Source organism: Macrotis lagotis, chromosome 4 (genome assembly GCF_037893015.1).
Source record: "Macrotis lagotis isolate mMagLag1 chromosome 4, bilby.v1.9.chrom.fasta, whole genome shotgun sequence".
Taxonomy (NCBI): Eukaryota; Metazoa; Chordata; class Mammalia; order Peramelemorphia; family Peramelidae; genus Macrotis; species Macrotis lagotis.
In genome coordinates this window covers 200,513,125-200,532,159 of record NC_133661.1, presented here as the reverse complement: position 1 = coordinate 200,532,159, position 19,035 = coordinate 200,513,125, and the positions used below count along the sequence as shown (strand labels likewise).

The window sequence follows — 19,035 nt, the reverse complement described above, 5'->3', positions numbered from 1 at the left end:
CTGGATACCACACTACCTAGTTGCCTCAATTATCCTCACTTGTAGTCCTCTAATTGTAACCCTCAGAGAACTTTAATGCAGCCAGGGAAAGATAATGAAGAGACACATGGTTTTGCTAGTTGATCAAAAAGATCAGGGATGTATGTGTACACACACACACCCCTTTGTGACTTTTGTTCCCACTTGACTACCCTTGATGGTCACTTAAACCTGGTTTCACAATTAGAAGGTCTGGCAGGGGACTGGTCCCATGTGACTCACAGAACTCAATTCCTTAGGAGGGAAGACTAGGTCCTACAGGAAGGTATAATACTAGATTCTTCACATCCCTTAAGTCAACAATGAGGATTAAGTATGAGAATGAGGCCTATACTGGGAATTTCCAGTGACCAAGGGATAGGACTCCAGTCAGATTAAGGGATTAAGAAAAAAGGCTACCCTCTAAAAACAGAGTTGAATTTGGTTCACTACATATTTGTTTCCAAACAGCCAACTCCAAACTGCAGTGACGCGCCCCCCCCCCCCCAAAAAAGGCCCTGAAGTTTCAGGGAAATGCAGAGTCTGGAGATTAGCCAGCATTGTTCAGGTTGAACTCTCCCTGGTGAAATGAGACAACTGCAGGTGAGGTCATGAGGGTCTAACAACTCCTGGTGTTGGGAAGGGTAAGGAAGAGGGGTCAAGGATGCTGACAGCTCCAAAGAAGTACAGGCATAGGAACCTTTAACTGCTGCCTTAGATCAGATACAAGTAATCCTTCTGAGATTGGCTCTGGAGGGTGGCAAAATAGGTATACCCTAGCAAAGTTAGACAAAAAATAACTATTAAATATATTTTCCAATTCAAATAAAATTTCTTTTTAGCTTTCCTGCTTTGGTCTCATTTTGTTCTCTTAATAAATGTGTGACACAAACCACATCAGAGGAAGGTGGGGTCTCCATTTAAACCAATACAGTCTCTTTTCCAGTCACTTCAATCCTGAACCAGACCCTTCTTAGCTAAGTTCTAAGGCTGCTAAGAAGATAGGTCAAGATGTTTGATACATTTGTAAATGAAACGTGTTTTCTTAAGGCAGACATTCTAGCAACCAACTGATTTTTAGGGAAATGAAAAATATTATCTAAGTCTTTGTAGGGTTACATGTAACTGAAAGATTGAAGGGATTGGAGCCAGCTAAGTGTGATGCAGGTCCTTGGAGACAAAATTTAAAATAAGAATACTTCATCTAGAAGAACCTGACCTGACCCATACTAGGATCTGAGACTGCTGAGTGGAGAGAGGAGTTAAGCTCATTTTTCACTTTAGGGAGAGGGTAGAAGCAAGAGGGAAAAGGGGCAGCAGCAGTCTGAATGAACAACTGAAATTTTCCTCTTCATCCCAAATCAGGGTGTTCAACACACACTAGAAAAAACAAAACATCCCAAACCAAAGAGGGAAAGTTGACCAACAATTAGTGGCCTGTAACAATTCTCAGGAAAAATTTATGTGACTGACCATTAGTTCATTTGAACAAGAGAGAATCTGTTGACCTTTGACTAGTTGGGCACCACAGAGAAAGGTTAGAGTGTCTAGATATGTATGTGAGCATATACAAGTGGACTGTTTAAAAAGAAAAGAGGAAATTAAGAAAACTGTTGGAGAATTCACATGTTGCTCCACATAGGTGGATAGACAGAAAAGAGGTGAGGCTGTGGTGGACAGAGGGAGTCTCTGGTGGGGACCCTCCTCCAGGCAGCCAGGCCCCTCCACAGCAGAGAAGAGTAGAAGTGAAGAGGGGACAGAACAGGGCAAAGCAAGTCTACCCAAGGAAATCCCAAGGTTCTTTTCTAGCAGGGCCAGAAGTTGGCAGTTTACCAAACCCACCCAAAGCCTTAAGGCTGAGGAAAACTGTCCCTGGGTAGTGGGTTACAAAAGTTGAGTCAGGGCATTGTGAGTGGGCCTTCAGTCACTGCCCTGCCAACCTTGGTGAAGGTAGCTTGTAAATCCTGCCAGACACAGGGCTCCAGCTGGACAGGCAGACAAGCAGCAGGACAGGCCTTTTGCCATTCTGGGATATAGGAAAGTCAACTTCCCACAAAAATGTCCTTTGGCTGCTCTTCTCAGGAGGGATATGGACTTTGAAGTGTTACTTGAAGGCCTCATTGAAGGCCCGGCCAATGACCAGTCTCCGAATTTCACTGGTCCCAGCCCCAATTTCATAAAGTTTGGCATCTCGAAGGAAGCGTCCCATAGGGAAATCATTAATGTATCCATTGCCACCTGCAGCCAAGATTGAACAAGATGATATTAGGGAGAATAGGATGTGGACAGAACACTTGCTACCATTTCCTCTTAGGCCTAAAGGAGGGAGTGGGTGAGTGGGTAGGGGGATGAGGAAAGATGAAGTGTGTCATCCTCAGCTGGGGCCTCGACCAGAGGACCTGAAAGAGGCCTGGGTAACTAAGAAAGGTAGAAGCACGGAAGGGCAATGGGACTGGTTATACTAATAATGGTTCTAATTCCCAGTTCTGCTGTAATTACAGGCAGCTGTTTGTGTCTGCATAGTCAGAGCACTCCTCCAGCAGCGGTTCCCCCACCTCATCCCTTAATGTTGTCTGGACTGTGTATTGAACCCAACAGTAAGGGAGTCCTGGTGAGTGCCTCTAACTAGGGCTTAAAACCTCTGAAGAAGCAGCTACTTCTGTGGGGTAGGGGTATACTCACCTAGGCACTGGATGCCATCCAGAGCCACTTGAGTGGCCGACTCTGCCGAATAAAGGATCACGCCTGCACAGTCCTGTGAGAGGAGGGTATCACCTTGTACCTCTGATAGGGCCCCTGCTGGACCCTGACAGAGAACACCTCAAAAAGTAGAACCCTTTTGGTACGATCTTTGTCTGAGAAAGGGAAGGAGGTACCCATAGGATGGTGTGTGTGTGTGTGTGTGTATACATGAAACCCCTTTGATTTCAGCAATCCTTGCCCCTCCCCTTTCCTTTGGGTTTGAAAGCCTACCTCACTTTTCCCTGATGGAGGCCCTTACCTTGGGAGTAATATGACCCTCATCACAAGCTTTGGCAACATTATAGATGTATTGTCGGCTGGTTGTGAGGCGGGTGTACATGTCAGCCATTTTCCCCTGCATCAACTAGGCACAAAATATTCAGGATTAACACCTCCAATCTCTTTCTCCCCTCTAAGAGGAAAAGCTCTAGACTCCAGGAAGTGGGGGAGGGGCCAGCAACATAACAAGGGAGTGGAGCATGCTCAGGGTACCAGCATTGGCTGAAACTCTCCATCACTCCACCCCAAAAGATTTAGGCTATTTTAAAAGCACTTCTAAGTTATTCACTTCCCCATGCCATTTAAAATAATGCTTTAGAGGACATACTTTCTTCTTTCCCCACATCCTTTCCATCTCCCACCTTGCCCCAAACAATAACTGAATGTTTCCACACCAACATCAGAAGACAAGTTTGAAGTGACACAGTGTAGCCTTCCTAAAAACCAAGCACATGTTTAGTAAAGTTCATTTCCAGCATGAAAGTCCTCAGAGAATAGGGGAATGGGCAGTGGGTCCCATGGACATTTCTTGGAGAGCATGTGCCAGAAGTCTCGATCCATGGAGAGATAATCAAAGAAACACTTCCAAGGTCACTGGCCTGCTGTTTCCACAAAGCACTTGGGGTGCTCAGGGAATTTCAACCAGGGAAAAAGTCCTATCAGCATCCCATTCCTACCTTCTTTCTCTACACCCCTGCCCCAACCAGCTAATACTCACTTGAAAATGACCAATCTTTTGGCCAAAGGCTTCCCTCACATGCAGGTAGGGGATGGTGTGATCGAGGACAGCTTGCATGATCCTGCCAGAAGAAAGGGAGCCCTTTATTGCCTATCCCTGAATGTTTATTTTGTTTGTTGTCTGTCTTTTGTTCTCAAAGAGGGTCATCTTTGAGGGATGTAATGCCATGACTTGCAAGTGAATTTAGATGAAGGAAGGCTGTGCAAAGTCATCAGCCTCATTCTCTGCTCCAGAGCCATCTGGGGTCTGGTAGTCAGATATAGGTCAAGATAATTGAAGATGGGGGGCAGCTAGCTGTCACAGTGGATAGAGCAATGGCCCTGAATGGACCTGAGTTCAATTCCAGTCTCAGACACTTAATACTTACTTAGCTGTGTGAGCTTGGGCAAGTCACTTAACCCCATTGCCTTGTAAAAAAGTAAAATGAGCATACCCTTTGACCCAGCAATACCACTACTGGGTCTATACCCTGAAAAGATGATGAAAAAGGGTAAAAACATCACTTGTACTAAAATATTCATAGCAGCCCTGTTTGTGGTGGCAAAGAATTGGAAATCAAGTAAATGTCCTTCAATTGGGGAATGGCTTAGCAAATTGTGGTATATGTCATAGAACACTATTGTTCTATTAGAAACCAGGAGGGATGGGAATTCAGGGAAGTCTGGAGGGATTTGCATGAACTGATGCTGAGTGAGATGAGCAGAAACAGAAAAACACTGTATACCCTAACAGCAACATGGGGGTGACGTTCAACCTTGATGGACTCACTCATTCCATCAGTGAAATAACCGGGAACAATTTTGAGCTGTCTGCAATGGAGAATACCATCTTTATCCAGATAAAGAGCCGTGGAGTTTGTACAAATTTCAAGGACTATTCCTTTTAATTTAGAAAAAAAAAACTGATATCTTATTGTCTGATCTTGTTATCTCTTATACTTTTTGTTTCTTCCTTAAGGATGTAATTTCTCTCTCATCATACTCAATTTGGATCAATGTACAACATGGAAACAAAATAAAGACTGACAGATTGCTTTCTGTGGGGGTGGGGGGAGGGAAGTAAGATTGGGAGAAAAATTTTAAAACTCAAAGCTCAAATAAAATATTTAAAAAAAAATTCATAACAGCCCTGATTGTGGTGGCAAAGAATTGGAAATCAAGTAAATGTCCTTCAGGTGGGGAATGGCGTAGCAAACTATGGTATATGTATGTCATGGAACACTATTGTTCTATTAGAAACCAGGAAGGATGGGAATTCAAGGAAGCCTGGAGGGATTTGCATGAACTGATGCTGAGTGAGATGAGCAGAAACAGAAAAACACTGTATACCCTAACAGCGACATGGGGGCAATGATCAACCTTGATGGACTTGCTTATTCCATCAGTGCAACAATCAGGGACAATTTTGGGCTGTCTGCAATGGAGAATACCATCTGTATCCAGAGAAAGAACTGTGGAGTTTGAACAAAGTTCAAGGACTATTACCTTTAATTTAGAAAAAAAAAACCTGCTCTTATTGTCTTACCTTGTTATCTCTTATACTTTATGTTTCTTCTTTAAGGATATGATTTCCTCTCTCATCATACTCAATTTGGATCAATGTACAACATGGAAACAATGTAAAGACTGACAGATTGCTTTCTGTGGCGGGGGAGGGAAGTAAGATGGGGGAAAAAAATTTAAGAAAAATAAAATAAAACAAAACAAAACAAAAAAAGTGACAGGAGACAGCACTGGGAAAGGCTGGCCTTTTTAAGCTAAGGTCTTTCCTAGGTCTCAGTTTGACCCATTCACTGATTAAGGCTAGATAAGAATGAAGTGAGGCAAAAAAAAAAAAACCTGCTTCTTTAATCTAGTTAAAAAAAATTTTCAATGAGGGGGAAGGAAGGATATGAGAATTCCTGCAAAGGAGCAGGGTCAGAAAGTTGAGGAAGCACTAATGAGCACACAAAAGAAGGAGTTAGGGGTTAGTGATGGCAAAGTCTTAGAACCTATAGGGAGAAAAAGCATGACATTCCATGATCTTCTGATTTCAAAGTACTTGAGATGTAGTATATTACAGATGAAAAAACATTGAACCAGGAGTCAAAAGGCCTAGGTTCTCAGACCAACTCTTGTCACTAATTATACTGGTGAGTCTCAGTTCTCTCATTTGGAAAATTAAAGTTTTGTCCAGTGAATTTGGTGAGACCAGGTAATCTCTAAAGGCTAGCTCTGACTCTTCTTTGGGGGATTGAGGGATGGGGAGGAGGTAGGAGAGCTAAGTATATGGATCTGTGATTTCATTCATATAAGAAAAATTCCATGTGAAAACTTCCTTTATAATTTCAGCCTGGGAACTCACCTGCAACTTCTGGTATGAGAGACCAGAAGCACTGGGAGAGTAACTGATTAGTATGATCCCACAATTGGTATGAATGTCTGTGTGTGAGGCAGTATCTGAACTTAGGAGTTCAGGCTAGTCCTCTATCCATTGTGCAGGGTTGCTTCTTTGACCTGTGACTATGTCTTAGAATAGTTTGTATATCTTCTCCTATTCTTAGCAGGGTAAAAACTGGAAAAAAAACAGTGATGCCTGCTCCTTAGTAGCAGGCTTGGGTTTAGAAGCCAGGTTTCTTAAGTTAGCCTATGTTATGCTAAGAAATGTAAAAAATATGGGCATGAGGGACAATTTTGGGCTATCTGCAATGAAGAATACCATCTATATCCAGTGAAAGAATTGTGGAGTTTGAACAAAGACCAAAGACTATTACCTTCAATTTAGAACAAAATAAACCCTGTTCTCTTATTATGTAATTTTGCTAACTCTTACACTTTATTTTTCTTCCTTAAGGATATGATTTCTCTCTTATCACATTCAACTGAGATCAATGTATATCATGGAAACAATGTAAAGACTAACAAATTGCCTTCTGTGGGGGATGGGGGAGGGAAGCAAGAATGGGGGAAAAATGTAAAACTCAAAATAAAATCTTTCTTAAAAAAGTATGAGTGTGTATCAGTGTATATGCATGTGTGTGTGTGTGTGTGTGTGTGTGTGTGTGTGTGCGTTTTGTGTGCATGCTCATGCCCTTCTTCCAAAGAAGGAAAACCTCAAACCCAGAAGTAAGGAATCCATGATCCTGAAGGAAGCCTGCTGATGACAGAAGTCAATAAGGAAGGAGACTCAAACCCGGGTAATGCATACTTACCCCAGGGGTCCACCAGACAAAACCAACCGCTCCAGATCCAGTCCACTCATCAATACATAGACACCCTTATTCAGCTGACCCAGGACATTGGAAACTATTAGGAAAATTGTCTAGTCAGTCGGAAGCAGAAGACCACTCAGAGCTACCAAAACAGTACCACTTCATCTTGAATAGACTTCTATCAAAGTACTCATTATTCCATATAATCAGAGGCTTCTGTATCTGACTCATAGGACCCATGAGCTGAATTTCTTCAAGAGATTTTTGCAGAAGGATATGTTGTACAGCTAAGAGTTACTATGCATGAGGTACAGTGGATAGAGCACTGGCCCTGGAGTCAGGAGGACCTGAGTTCAAATAAGGTCTCAGACACATAATCATTGACCCTAGCTGTGTGACCTTAGGCAGGTCACTTAACCCCAATGATTTAAATAAATAAAAATTTAAAATTAAAAAATAAAGTTACTGCTCTTTAAGCTTAACAAAACACATTGTTCACATCAAGTTCTTGATGCTACTTATGCTAAATATTAATTGCCATTTTGCAGATGAGAAAATGGAAGATCTGAGAGATAAGAGTGATTTGCTCGGGGGACATACAACTCAAGTATTTGAGGTGGAATAGAACTCATACTTCCTGATTCCAAATCCATTGTTCTTTCCATCATACCATGAATGGACTAAAAATTTCCTAATCTCTTAAATCTACAAAGTTTAAATTGCTTCATTTGCATTCTTCTCATGATCCATTAGTCAGATCACCCACCCATAGCCTTTAACAGATCTGTGAGATTAAGTAAATCAGGTCATTAGTTTGGGCCTGTATGTTTGTCTAAAAACTGAAGAGTCATCTTTCAAAACCTCTCTCAGCTCTGTGGCAGCTATCATACTCCATATTTAGGGTCATGATAAAAGAACACCTCATATTCCCTCTACTGACACCAACCTTCCACACTGATGCTATGTTTTGGCTTATGATAATAGTGGGCCTTAAAATAGGAAGATCTTTCTGGGAAATCCCAGAGGACTTCTAGTGTGGTGGAAAGAGCACTGGGCCATGACCCAGAATTCTTGGTTTCTGACCATGGCTCTGATAATTATATGAACAATATTTCACATCTCTGAGTTTCTGTTTCTTTGTAAAGTGAAGGAATTGGCCTATGATCTCTAAGTCCTCTTTCAGTACTCTCATGGAACCATTATCCTGGGTCATAGAAAGGACACATTTTAAACCCTAGAAACCTCACCTCTCTGCTCAGTGACACTGGAATTTTGCCAAACATCAGGACACTAGATACCCTTGAGGACATAACTGTCCATTAATAAAAATGTCTTTTAGTTCTGAATTTACAGAAAAGTTCTACTTCAGTGAGCTGATCTTTGAGTTCTTTAAAAAAAATGAATAATAGATAGACATTGATCCCTCCACACCTAATGACTTGGAAAAAAAGTATTATTTTGTGAAGTAGGAAATCTAATTCAGAACTTGGGAAATCTAATTCAGAACTTAACAGTAATGCCACCTGGGCCATGGGATGATCAGACCAGCACTGGCTCTCCTTAGGCACTATCTCTTTATATTGTCACCTTATCAGGGATGCTCTGATGAATGGTAAATTAGCATCCCTCCACTGGGTCTGCATTGAAAGTTCTGTTAAGAATAATTCAAGTTATCAGACAAGGATTCCAGACTCAGAAGGGAATTAGGGACTCATTATGGACTCTGTTTTCGTGTCCCACATACTCTTTCTTTGTCAAGATTAACATGAATCCAGAGATCTAGCCTATTTCTCTGCAAAAGGACTATAATTTATTCCCTTAGATTTTGATGTGTGGGTATGACTTCTTAGAACTACCTGGTCAAGAATTACATCTTCTCAATATCTGGACCTATGAAAGCAGAAGCAGGTTCAGGGTCTAACCAGAGCTCCTTGATGGACAGTCTAACAGGTCTTTTTCAAGGCAGAATGGTTTGGCATAAGGAACCACAGATTTTAAGTCAGAGAAGCTGGGTCTAAAATCTGGGAAAAAACATGTATTTTAAGTCAGAGGAGCTGGGCCTAAAATCTAGCTCCAATGCTTGTGTGACCTTGGGCAAGTTATTTAATTTCTGAGACTATTTTCTTAACTGTAAAATGAGAGGTTTGAAATTGATGACATGGTCCTCTTCAGTTCTATATATTTGATCCTACCATGTAGGGCTTATTCTCAGGGATACTCACCAGGGACCTTGCAGTTTTCAAAGACCAGCTCACAGGTGTTAGAGCCCCTCATTCCCAGCTTGTCCAGTTTCTTGGATGTGCTAAATCCAGGCATGCCCTATATGGGGGTAAACAAGAAATGTCCCTAGGCTAGAACCTCACAAAGAATCAAAGATCCTCACAAAGAGGCAGAAAAGAAATACAGAGACCAACTGGATCCAATTAACATCATATTAAATGAGAAATGGTGATTCTGTACTCAGGCAATGAAGAGACTGCTGAGCTTTATAACACTAGGGACTCTAGGATATGCTTGGAGATCTTATTCTAACAGAAAGCTTCCTATTCCACGCAGGTCCTCCAAGTTACTAATGGAGCAGAAGATGGAGGAAAAAAAGAGCCTAGTCTCTGGCTAGCAACACAAAACATTTCAGCTGAGATTTTTATCTTTACATGGTACTGGCTGAGGAGCTATATACAAATAAAACTCCAGACACAGTCCCTGATATCTTGGAAGCTTAATAATGTTGATACAGATGAAGCTAAATGAATAGAAAGACAAGAGAATATTATATAATACCGTAACATTGGATTTTAGGTGGAGAAACATCAGGAGTTGCATTTTTTTGAGGAGAATTAGCTATTTTTTCATTTATTAAGACTTCAAAGAAAGAGTAAAATTTCAAGATAATTTTGTGCTGCAAGTAGGAATCCATGCATGGAGTATAATGTAGGACAAAGTTTAAAGACAGGCATAAGGTGGTCAGAAGCAAATTTGTTTGAGATAAGTGGAGAAGTTAGTCTGGCGATATAAGAACAGACATAGGAAAAGAGGAAGACTTGGCCTACAATATAATATGGGGCCAGAGGGTATTAAGGAGGAGGTTCTCAGGGCCAGAGTTGGCAGAGAATATTTTGACAGAATTAATCTCTTGGCTGTAGTGTCAAGAAAAAATACATCCCTCTGGGATGTATATTTGCCCTTGCTCACCTTCTCCACAATGAAGGCTGTGATGCCTCGAGAAACTGGCATAGCAGACATGTCTGTCTTGGCATAGACAATGAGGACATCAGCATCTGGTCCATTGGTGATCCAAAACTTTGTACCATTCAGGATATAGTAATCCCCTGAGGAGATATAGTTTTGATTAGTCAGTCCAGATTCCTAGTTTCCATCTTCTTAACCAGTCCTGGTTAAGTAAAACATTCCCTGATCTAAGGAACAGATAGTAGAACATTTATGTGGAGCCCAGTCCAAATGCTATTCTCCTGACATGTCCCATTTCCCTCACCACAGACCCCCCACCCCCAACCTAAGCCAAAGCCTTCCCTGGACCTTATCATAGTAGCCAGGATTGAAGTTCAGAGTCATCACACCTTTCTTTTCGGCTTTCAGCTTCATAGACACAACATCAGAACCAGCATTGGGCTCACTCATGGCTAAGGCTCCAATGTGTTCCCCACAGATGAGCTAAGAGAGACATCACAAAACCACCATGAGGAAATCTTCCAGTAGCTACCTATTGTACCAAAGTCTTGATGCTTTCTTTGTAGTTCTTTTTGGTTTTCACCCCAAACACTTCACCTTTTGCATCTGAGCAATGATGAGGGGGCCTCTGTCTCTTCCCTGAGGGTCTGATAAATTATGTCAATCTATCTGTTTCCATAAGACCTCAAATATTGAAACTATCAATAGACTGGCTCTAGAATTCTGTGTTTTATTTCAACCTTATCTAGGAAACCTAGGAAAGAATGGTTATGAAACTATCAATGGATCAAATCATTGGGGGAAGTTCCTGAATGATAGGTTTTCCTCAAGTACTACTCTAATGTCAGTATATGCTTACCTTGCTGCAACCACCCCTCCCCTATATTTTTACCTTGGGGAGGTATTTCTCCTTTTGGGTTTCATTTCCATTGCGAACAAGCTGATTGACACAGAGGTTGGAATGGGCTCCATAACTGAGTCCCACAGCTGCAGAGGCTCTGGAGATCTCCTCCATTACTAGCACATGGGCCAGATAGCCCAGGCCTGAACCACCATATTCAACTGGGAGAGAGAGGAAGAGGAAGAAAAGAAAGTCATAAAAATACAACTACTTTGAATTCTTTAGGAGAAATATGCTGAATGATACATTTTCAGACATGGCCAAAGTGTTCATTTATTTTACTTGACTGTAGTTATTTGGTGTATACCATTCTCTTGATAGTGGGAAATGACTATGACATAAACAAAGAAAACAATATTAAAAACAGTAAATCCCAAAAGAAAATCTGCATGCTATGTAGATACGAGGCTTCTGTGAAACCACAAGCCCTTGGTTTTTGGGTTCTCTAGCAGCCTGTCATCCAGATAGTTCTTAAAAAGCCTTTCCTGATTGCTAGAATCTGGAAAAGTCTCTAACAACCCAAGGTCACCAATATGCTATAATGAAACACCAGATTAGAAGTTAGGGGAAGGGAGGGAGAAAATAACCCATTAATGATTCTGGTGTTGGGATTTCAGGTCATGTGAGATTAGAGGTTAGTTAGAAAAACAGGACTTGGGGTGGCTAGGTGGCGCAGTGGATAGAGCACTGGCCCTGGAGTCAGGAGTACCTGAGTTCAAATCTGGCCTCAGACACTTAAAAATTACCTAGCTGTGTGGCCTTGGGCAAGTCACTTAACTCCACTGCCTTGTAAAAAAAAAATTAAAAAAAAGAAAAACAGGACTTTCAAATAACTTTTACTTTTCAATTCAACCAGTCAGCCCAGAGAAGAAATGAAAAAAATGTACCTTCCTTTATTAAAGAGGTGGAGGACTCTTGAGTATGAAACATGACCTAGGCTTTAGGATTTGACTAAAAGGTTGGCTAGTTTTGTTGAACTGGCCTCCCTCTTGCACCCCACTTCTTTTTCAGTCTTTGTTAGAAGAAATGATTCCATGGATAGGGAAGTGGGGAGGCATATAATAAAAAATAAAGTGCTGTAAAAACAAAAACAATAAATAGAAATGAAAAGCAGACTTAACCAGTCCCCAAAGAGTGAAACATGATTGCCTAAAATTGAGGATCTTTCATGTTATAACTGGAGGAAATTTTTTTTTGTGTTAAGTAATGACCTTATAAAGTTTAAATTGTTTACTATATGAATTTAGATTCATAATAATTAAGACAATGTTCACAGTACTTGTTTACTTATTTTTAGAGTACATTTAAAAGTTGTTTAGGGGTAGCTAGGTGGTGCAGTAGATAGAGCACAGACTCTGGAGTCAAGAGGACCTGAGTTAAAATCCAGCCTCAGAGACTTAATAATTGGCTAGTTGGGTGACCTTGGGCAAGTCATTCTTAATCCCCACTGCCTTAAATAAATAAAAAAATTTTTTAAAAGTTATTTAAAAGAGAGAGATGGGGGTGGGGGGAGGGAAGTAAGATTGGGGGGAAAATTGTAAAACTCAAATAATATCTTTAATAAAAAATAATAAAAGAGAGAGATACAATTTGGATCAATGCACAACATGGAAACAAAGTAAAGACTGACAGATTGCTTTCCATGGGGGGGGAAGGGAAGTAAGATTGGGGGAAAAAATTGTAAAACTCAAATAATATCTTTAATAAAGAAAAAGAAAAGAGAGAGAGAGATAAAGATAATCTGTTTTCTTCTTCGCTAAGAAAACCTTAACCACTTAAACCTACCTGTCTCTCCAATACCAAAGGACAGTAGCTATTTATTAATGGAAAGGGTGAGTGGTACTACTGCTGGCTAATCTGTTATATGAGTTTTTTTTCATCTTTAAAGGCATTTATTTTGCACATGTAAAAAAAAATTTGAACTTTTAAGAAAGACATCTACACAGTGTTTCACTGTTTTTATCCTACCCATTAATATTCTACCATAAGGAAATAGTTAATACATACATATGTATATACACACACACACACACACACACACACACACACACACATCTCTCATTCCAGTCTGTATGTAGTTAAGTGAATTAAAATATCTAACATTGAGATATTAAACTGAAAAAGAAATACTGGAAATTCATTCATAAAAAAACTAAAAGTAAGTTATCTTTCTTGGTTCATATACAGTAACTAAAAAAAAAATTCATTTAGAAAATACCTTAAAAAATTTTCTCCCTTTTAATTATCTATTTCAAAATGGAAATACATTTAGAATAATGACAAAATAAAGAGTTCCAAGATTTATAATATCACACCAATGACATTTGGTTACACTGTTTCATTTTCAAATTTAATCTGGTTGGCAATTTTAACATTTCAGTTCTGCTATATAAACCTCAAGCCTGGGCATCCTAATCTGAAGTTGTCTTTGTTTCAGTATTGCTAGACTCACTGATTTATTTCTTTCAGGATTACAAAAGTAGGAACTTCCAATTTGTGTCCAGCATGATCTCTTCTTTATTAAAAATCTGTTTTCTCTGTACTCTCTTCTCATTGGGGAAAAAAACCCCACAAAAACAAAATCACCATAACAAATAAGCATAGTCAAGCAACAAAAAAATTCCCACATTGGCCACATTCAACAAATTTGATGCAGATTTTATCAATCTGCACCCTGAATTTATCACTTTTCTATCAGGAGGTGAATATATATTCTCTGGAATAGTTGTTGGTCATTACATCAATCAGAGTTCTAAAATCTATTCAAGTTGTTTGTCTTTAGAATGTTGTTATTGTATAAACTGTTCTTCTGGTTCTTTGAACTTCCCTCTCTGACTCAATTCATATTAGTCTTTCCAAATTTCTCTTAACTGTTCCCTACATTATTTCTTACAGTATATTAGTATCAAATAACATTCCTCAAGTGATGGGCACTCTTAATTTCTAATCTTTGCCACCTCAAAAAGAGTTGCTATAATAATTTGTGTACTTATGGGTCCTTGCCCTCTTTCTTTGACTTCTTTGGCATATAGGCACAGAAGTGATATCACAGGGTAAAAAAGTATGCACAGTTTAAACAAATTTTTGAGTGTGGTTTAAAATTGCTTTCCAGAATGACAGGACCAATTCATAGTTCTACCAATAGCAAATTAATGTGCCTGTTTTTCTACAGTCCCTTCAACATTTATAGTTTTCAAGGCAGTCTGAAGAATATCCTGGTCTGGGACGTGGCCTTGGGAAAGCCACTTTAACTCCATTTGCCTTGAAAAATACTTAAAAAAAAGAATAGTTCTTGATCCATTCCTGAAAACTTACTGAACTGGTTCTGTTTATCTTTCCTTTCCTACCAAAATGTGGCCTAGAAGGCAATTACAAATAGTACCCCATGCCCTATCTATCACATCAGGAAAAAAAAAAAGAGGAAGATAATTAGCAGGTTGTCAGTCAATTCAAATAATAAAGTTTGGAGTTTGGAAGTTTAGAGAAGGGAGGGGTTATTGAGATATACCAACAAGAGATACTGGTCAGGGGGTCACTTTCAGATACTGGTCAGGTAGGGGTGGGCAGTGGGATATCACTTACTTATCAGAAAGAGTAACTAAGCTCAAATCCCTGGAGCATACTAAGAATCTTCTCCATTCCTCCAACCCCTTTCTTCCCTGATCAGGCTCAGCTTCAAAGCTTTGGGATAGATGTCATTGCACTCTCCTTCCTCTTCATTCCCTCTCCTCCCATCCAAAACTGACCTAACAGCTCTTCAAAAAGAAACCTGGCTGATAATTAAACCACATGCTGTTTCTATACATTTTTCTTTCTTTTCATCTCTGCTATGCTATTCCTTCTGCCAGGAATGTCAACCCTTCCTTCATCTTTGCCAGACTCAACTCAGGAGCTGCCTCCTTTAAAAAACTCTGCTGATCAGCCCAAACAGAAATGATCATAGCATCCTGGATGACTAAAAATCACTGCAGAGGGGTGGCTAGGTGGCACAGTGGATAAAGCACGGGCCCTGGAGTCTGGAGTACCTGGGTTCAAATCCGGTCTCAAATGCTTAATAATTACCTAGCTGTGTGGCCTTGGGTGAGCCACTTAACCCCATTTGCCTTGCAAAAACATAAAAAAAACCCCTAAAATAAAAAAATAAAAATGACTGGAGAGACTACTTTATTTTACAAATGAGGGAAAATGAGACGTGGAGAGCTTAAGTGGTTTGGAGTATACTTCGTTGTTGTCCCAAGACATATAACCACGTTCCCTTTTATTACAATAACTTGCATATTTCCCCTCTCCTCACAGATTGTAATCTCTTTTTTTTAGTTTTTTTAGTTTTTTTTTTTTTGCAGGGCAAATGAACATTGCAGACTGATTTACAGAACATTACAGACTGATTTATTATATCAATAATGGCAAAAGACACTTTCTGCTACCAAGTGAATTCCAAGGCCAAATGACAAAATTACACACTAGATCAAACAAAGGCAAAGAAGATGTTGGCTGGATGTCCTCAAATGAAGAGGCAATACTAACATACCAAAGCATGTCATTTCATATTATCCTTCTCTGGTTAGTTTCTGAGAAGAATTCCCTGGGCAGAAATCTAGCATAAGTCTTTTGGTCACTGGAGGGAGTGGGAGCAAGGAGGGCAGAAATGACTTGATTCTGTTAAATTATCTGGGTTCCATTTCTTGATTCATCCTCACATCCCCATCAGAGCCTGAATTCAGTGCTATCCACTCTTTTTTTGGACTCTGGTTAAATAGATCCAGAGATAAGGGTGGGGTGGGGGGGGGAATAGACCTTATCTTCCCCTGGTTACTTCAAGGTCTCAGAAATCAAGACTACTTCCAAGTCCAGAAACAAGAAGGAAGGAGGATACTAGGAGCCACTGTAAACTAGATGAAGAGGAAGAATGAAGAGGCTAGGCAGAAGAAGAAAAGAATCCCCTAAGCAGAGGAAAGCAAGTTGAGAACACTTCGCAGAGCTAGGGAGGGTGAAGGGAGAAATCTCTTTTATTGCAAATAAGCATTCATTCTTTCCACTCTTTCGGGGAATACTGGGCATAAAGACAGTAGGAAAATTGGTTTTCTTCAGGACCAGACTCACCAGGAGCTGTGATGCCCAACACTCCTAGGTTCCCCAATTGTTTCCAGAATTCCTACAAATAGAAAAGTAATTGCAAAACCAAGCAACCATGATCAGACATGTAAAGTAATTGCACAGAACCCAAACACTCAAACCTAGGTCACTTAAAAAAAGAATCTATCATTACTGGTAGGTTTCAGCAAAGTGGTCAATACAAATGAATCAGTCTTCATAAGCAATCCTCCCAGCACAGCACACCTTGCTTCTCCCCCCCACCCAAGTCTCCCTCTCTGAGAGGATGTGAGGATATCTTCTCATTGGCAGTAGTATACATCTCTGGACTTACCCGAAGGTCCTTGAACTCATTGGTCTGATCAATTTCATGGGCCTTGGGGGCTAAATGTTGCTGAAAGAACTTGAACATGGTCTGTCGGAGCTGGGGAACAAGAAGGAAGGAGAGAACTGGGATTTGTGAGTTACAAATTCTTTATGTATCCTTGAGGATCAGCAACCCCAAGAAGGCATACTAAAAGAACCAATCTCAGTTTGAAAAGGTACATCAAAACAGATACTGATTCAAATGCTGCAATGTGGACTTAAGACATGAAACATCATTCCTCAGAAAAGAGAATTTCTAAATGGGTCTCAAAATTGTAAAGAGGCAGGGAGTCAGGAAGATCTGAGTTCAAATCCGACCTCAGACACTTAATAATTACTTAGCTGTGTGGCCTTGGGCAAGCCACTTAACCCCATTTCCCTTGCAAAAAAAAAAAAATTGTACAGAGGATCACTGGAGTAGAGCTTAGTAACAGAAAGGTAAAGTAAGAGGTGATCAGGTCTGATTCCCTTATTTTACATTTAAGGAAAGAGAAGTGAAGTGGTCTGCCCAAGATTACAAAGGTAATAGTAAGTGAAGAGCCTAGATTTGTACCCATCCTCTGACTTCTCGTCAACTCAAGTGGCCAACCTACTAGATATGTCCTACAGTCGGTTGGAAGTCCTCAGATACCGTCTGTCCAAGGTCTTGTGGTCAGAGTAGGGTCAGGCATGCACAGGATCCTACCTTCAGAGGTGGAAGAGGCTTTAGGGTGGACTGGAGTCTAATCCTCTCGTTTTAAAGTTAAGGAAAACTAAATTGAGAGAGCTCTTGTTTGCCCAGGACTACAAGGCTAAGTTAATTCCTGAGACTACTGAACTTTGTTCTTCTGACTTCATACTTTTTTTTTAAAGCCGCCTGAGTCCACTCGGGAAGCCTAAGAAAAATGCTGCTGAGGTGATTCAGGTGCAGGTGAGACGAGGATGAAGAACAAACCCTGCTGCTGTCAGTGCCCCAGCTGGAGCTTCTCTGACGAAAATAGGGAAAGGGAAAGGGAAAAGGAGTGATTTGCCATTTTCTTCTTCAGTTCATTTTACAAGATGAGAAACTGAGGAAACCGGGGCTAAGTGACTCGCCCAAGGCCGCACTGCTAGTCCATCTCTGAGGTCACCTTTGGACTCGGATGCCAGACCCGGTCCCGACCCACTCTGCCACCTAACTGCCCATTAAACTCCGGGGTCCCGCTAAGTCCTGGGTCTCGCTCCAATTTGCTGTCGCCTCTCCCGGGCCCCGGTGCTCCCGGTAGGGGGTCCTGGGCCCGGCGCCAGGGGGACACCGGGGCTCCCGGGACGGGGTCTCCACTTCCAGTCCCTCCTGCCCTCGGAATGCCCTTGGGCAGGAGGGCCTGTCGGGTGTGGAGGGGGAGGGGCCCACGTCCCACGGCGTGCGTGGGGCTCGCCCAGTCCGGGGCGGACCGCGGCCCCTCGTGGCTCCGGGAGGCGCAGGCCGGGCTCTCGCGCCTCCCTCCGCGGCCGGGCCCGGGCTCCGCGCGGGCGTCCCGAGCTCCCGTGGGCAGAGGAGGGCGGAGAGGGGGGAAGCGGGCGCGAGAGGCCGGGGAGCCCCTGGCTACCTGTCTGTGCTCTTCGCTCAGCCCGTTTATCGTGTCATCCACGGGCTCCGACGAATAGCCCCGCCGCCAGGCGGAGAGCGCGGGCGGCCGCAGTCTGGCCCAGGGCAGGCGGGCACAGAGCAGCCGCGCTGCAGGCGCCATCGCTGCTCCCAGGACCCAGTCCAGCCTCTCGGCCCGGACCACCCGCAGCAACTCTGCCTATCACGAGTGTCTCTGCCTCGGTCCAATCAGGGAGGGGTGGGGTAGTCGGCAGCCTATCAGCGTCCAAGGACTTCGAGGAACACCCGCCCCCGGGCAAAGCTACCCGCCGACCAATCAGCGGCGTGTCCCGAGAGGTTCGGCCTCCTCCCCGCGAAGTTGCGAAGTGCGGACTGTGATTATTCTCCTTAAACCTGCCTCGGCCCCTGCCACTGCAAAGTTCTGCAGAGTAGAGGAAAGCCATTCCCTGGCAAACTCTCAGTGACCAGACTGCAGCACTCCCGGGGAGCATCGTCTCCCCCACCCCCACCTGGCTGGCGGGGGGTGGGGGGGAGAAGACTAGGGAATGGGGAAGAGGTCAGTCTGACATTCACCTCTTGCCCCATTTTTTTTAGGTTTTGTCTTGCCCAAGACCACACAGGCAGGTAATCATTAAGTGCCTGAGGCCGGATTTGAACTCAACTGCCCCTAGCATTCAAAGTATTTATTGTTATTGCTATTATTATTATTATTATTATTATTATTATTATTATTATTATTTGGCAAGGCAATGGGGTTAAGTGACTTGCCCAAGGCCACACAGCTAGGAAATTAATAAGTGTCTGAGGACAGATTTCTATTCATTGTACCACCTAGCCACCCCTGCCCCATTCTTTTTACAACAGATAAACTGAAAATGTGGAAATTGAAGCCAAGAAAGTAACAACCTGAAATGGGAGTGCAAGAGAGCAAAAGTGAACTCTATCAGTTT

At 41.9% G+C, this 19,035-nt stretch overlaps 1 protein-coding gene across 1 annotated transcript; it reads right to left on the bottom strand.

Moving 5' to 3' along the window:
* Window positions 1–1,447: 1,447 nt before the first annotated feature.
* Window positions 1,448–18,257, bottom strand: IVD (isovaleryl-CoA dehydrogenase). The gene is made up of 12 exons (XM_074235103.1): window positions 18,087–18,257; window positions 16,487–16,576; window positions 16,162–16,213; window positions 11,050–11,219; window positions 10,547–10,640; window positions 10,161–10,297; window positions 9,191–9,287; window positions 6,969–7,062; window positions 3,758–3,839; window positions 3,020–3,124; window positions 2,701–2,773; window positions 1,448–2,256 (listed from the first exon to the last, which is right to left on the bottom strand). Exons 1-12 carry the CDS (start codon window positions 18,225–18,227, stop codon window positions 2,123–2,125), a joined length of 1,269 nt encoding a protein of 422 aa, XP_074091204.1. The 5' UTR covers window positions 18,228–18,257; the 3' UTR covers window positions 1,448–2,122.
* Window positions 18,258–19,035: the final 778 nt, after the last annotated feature.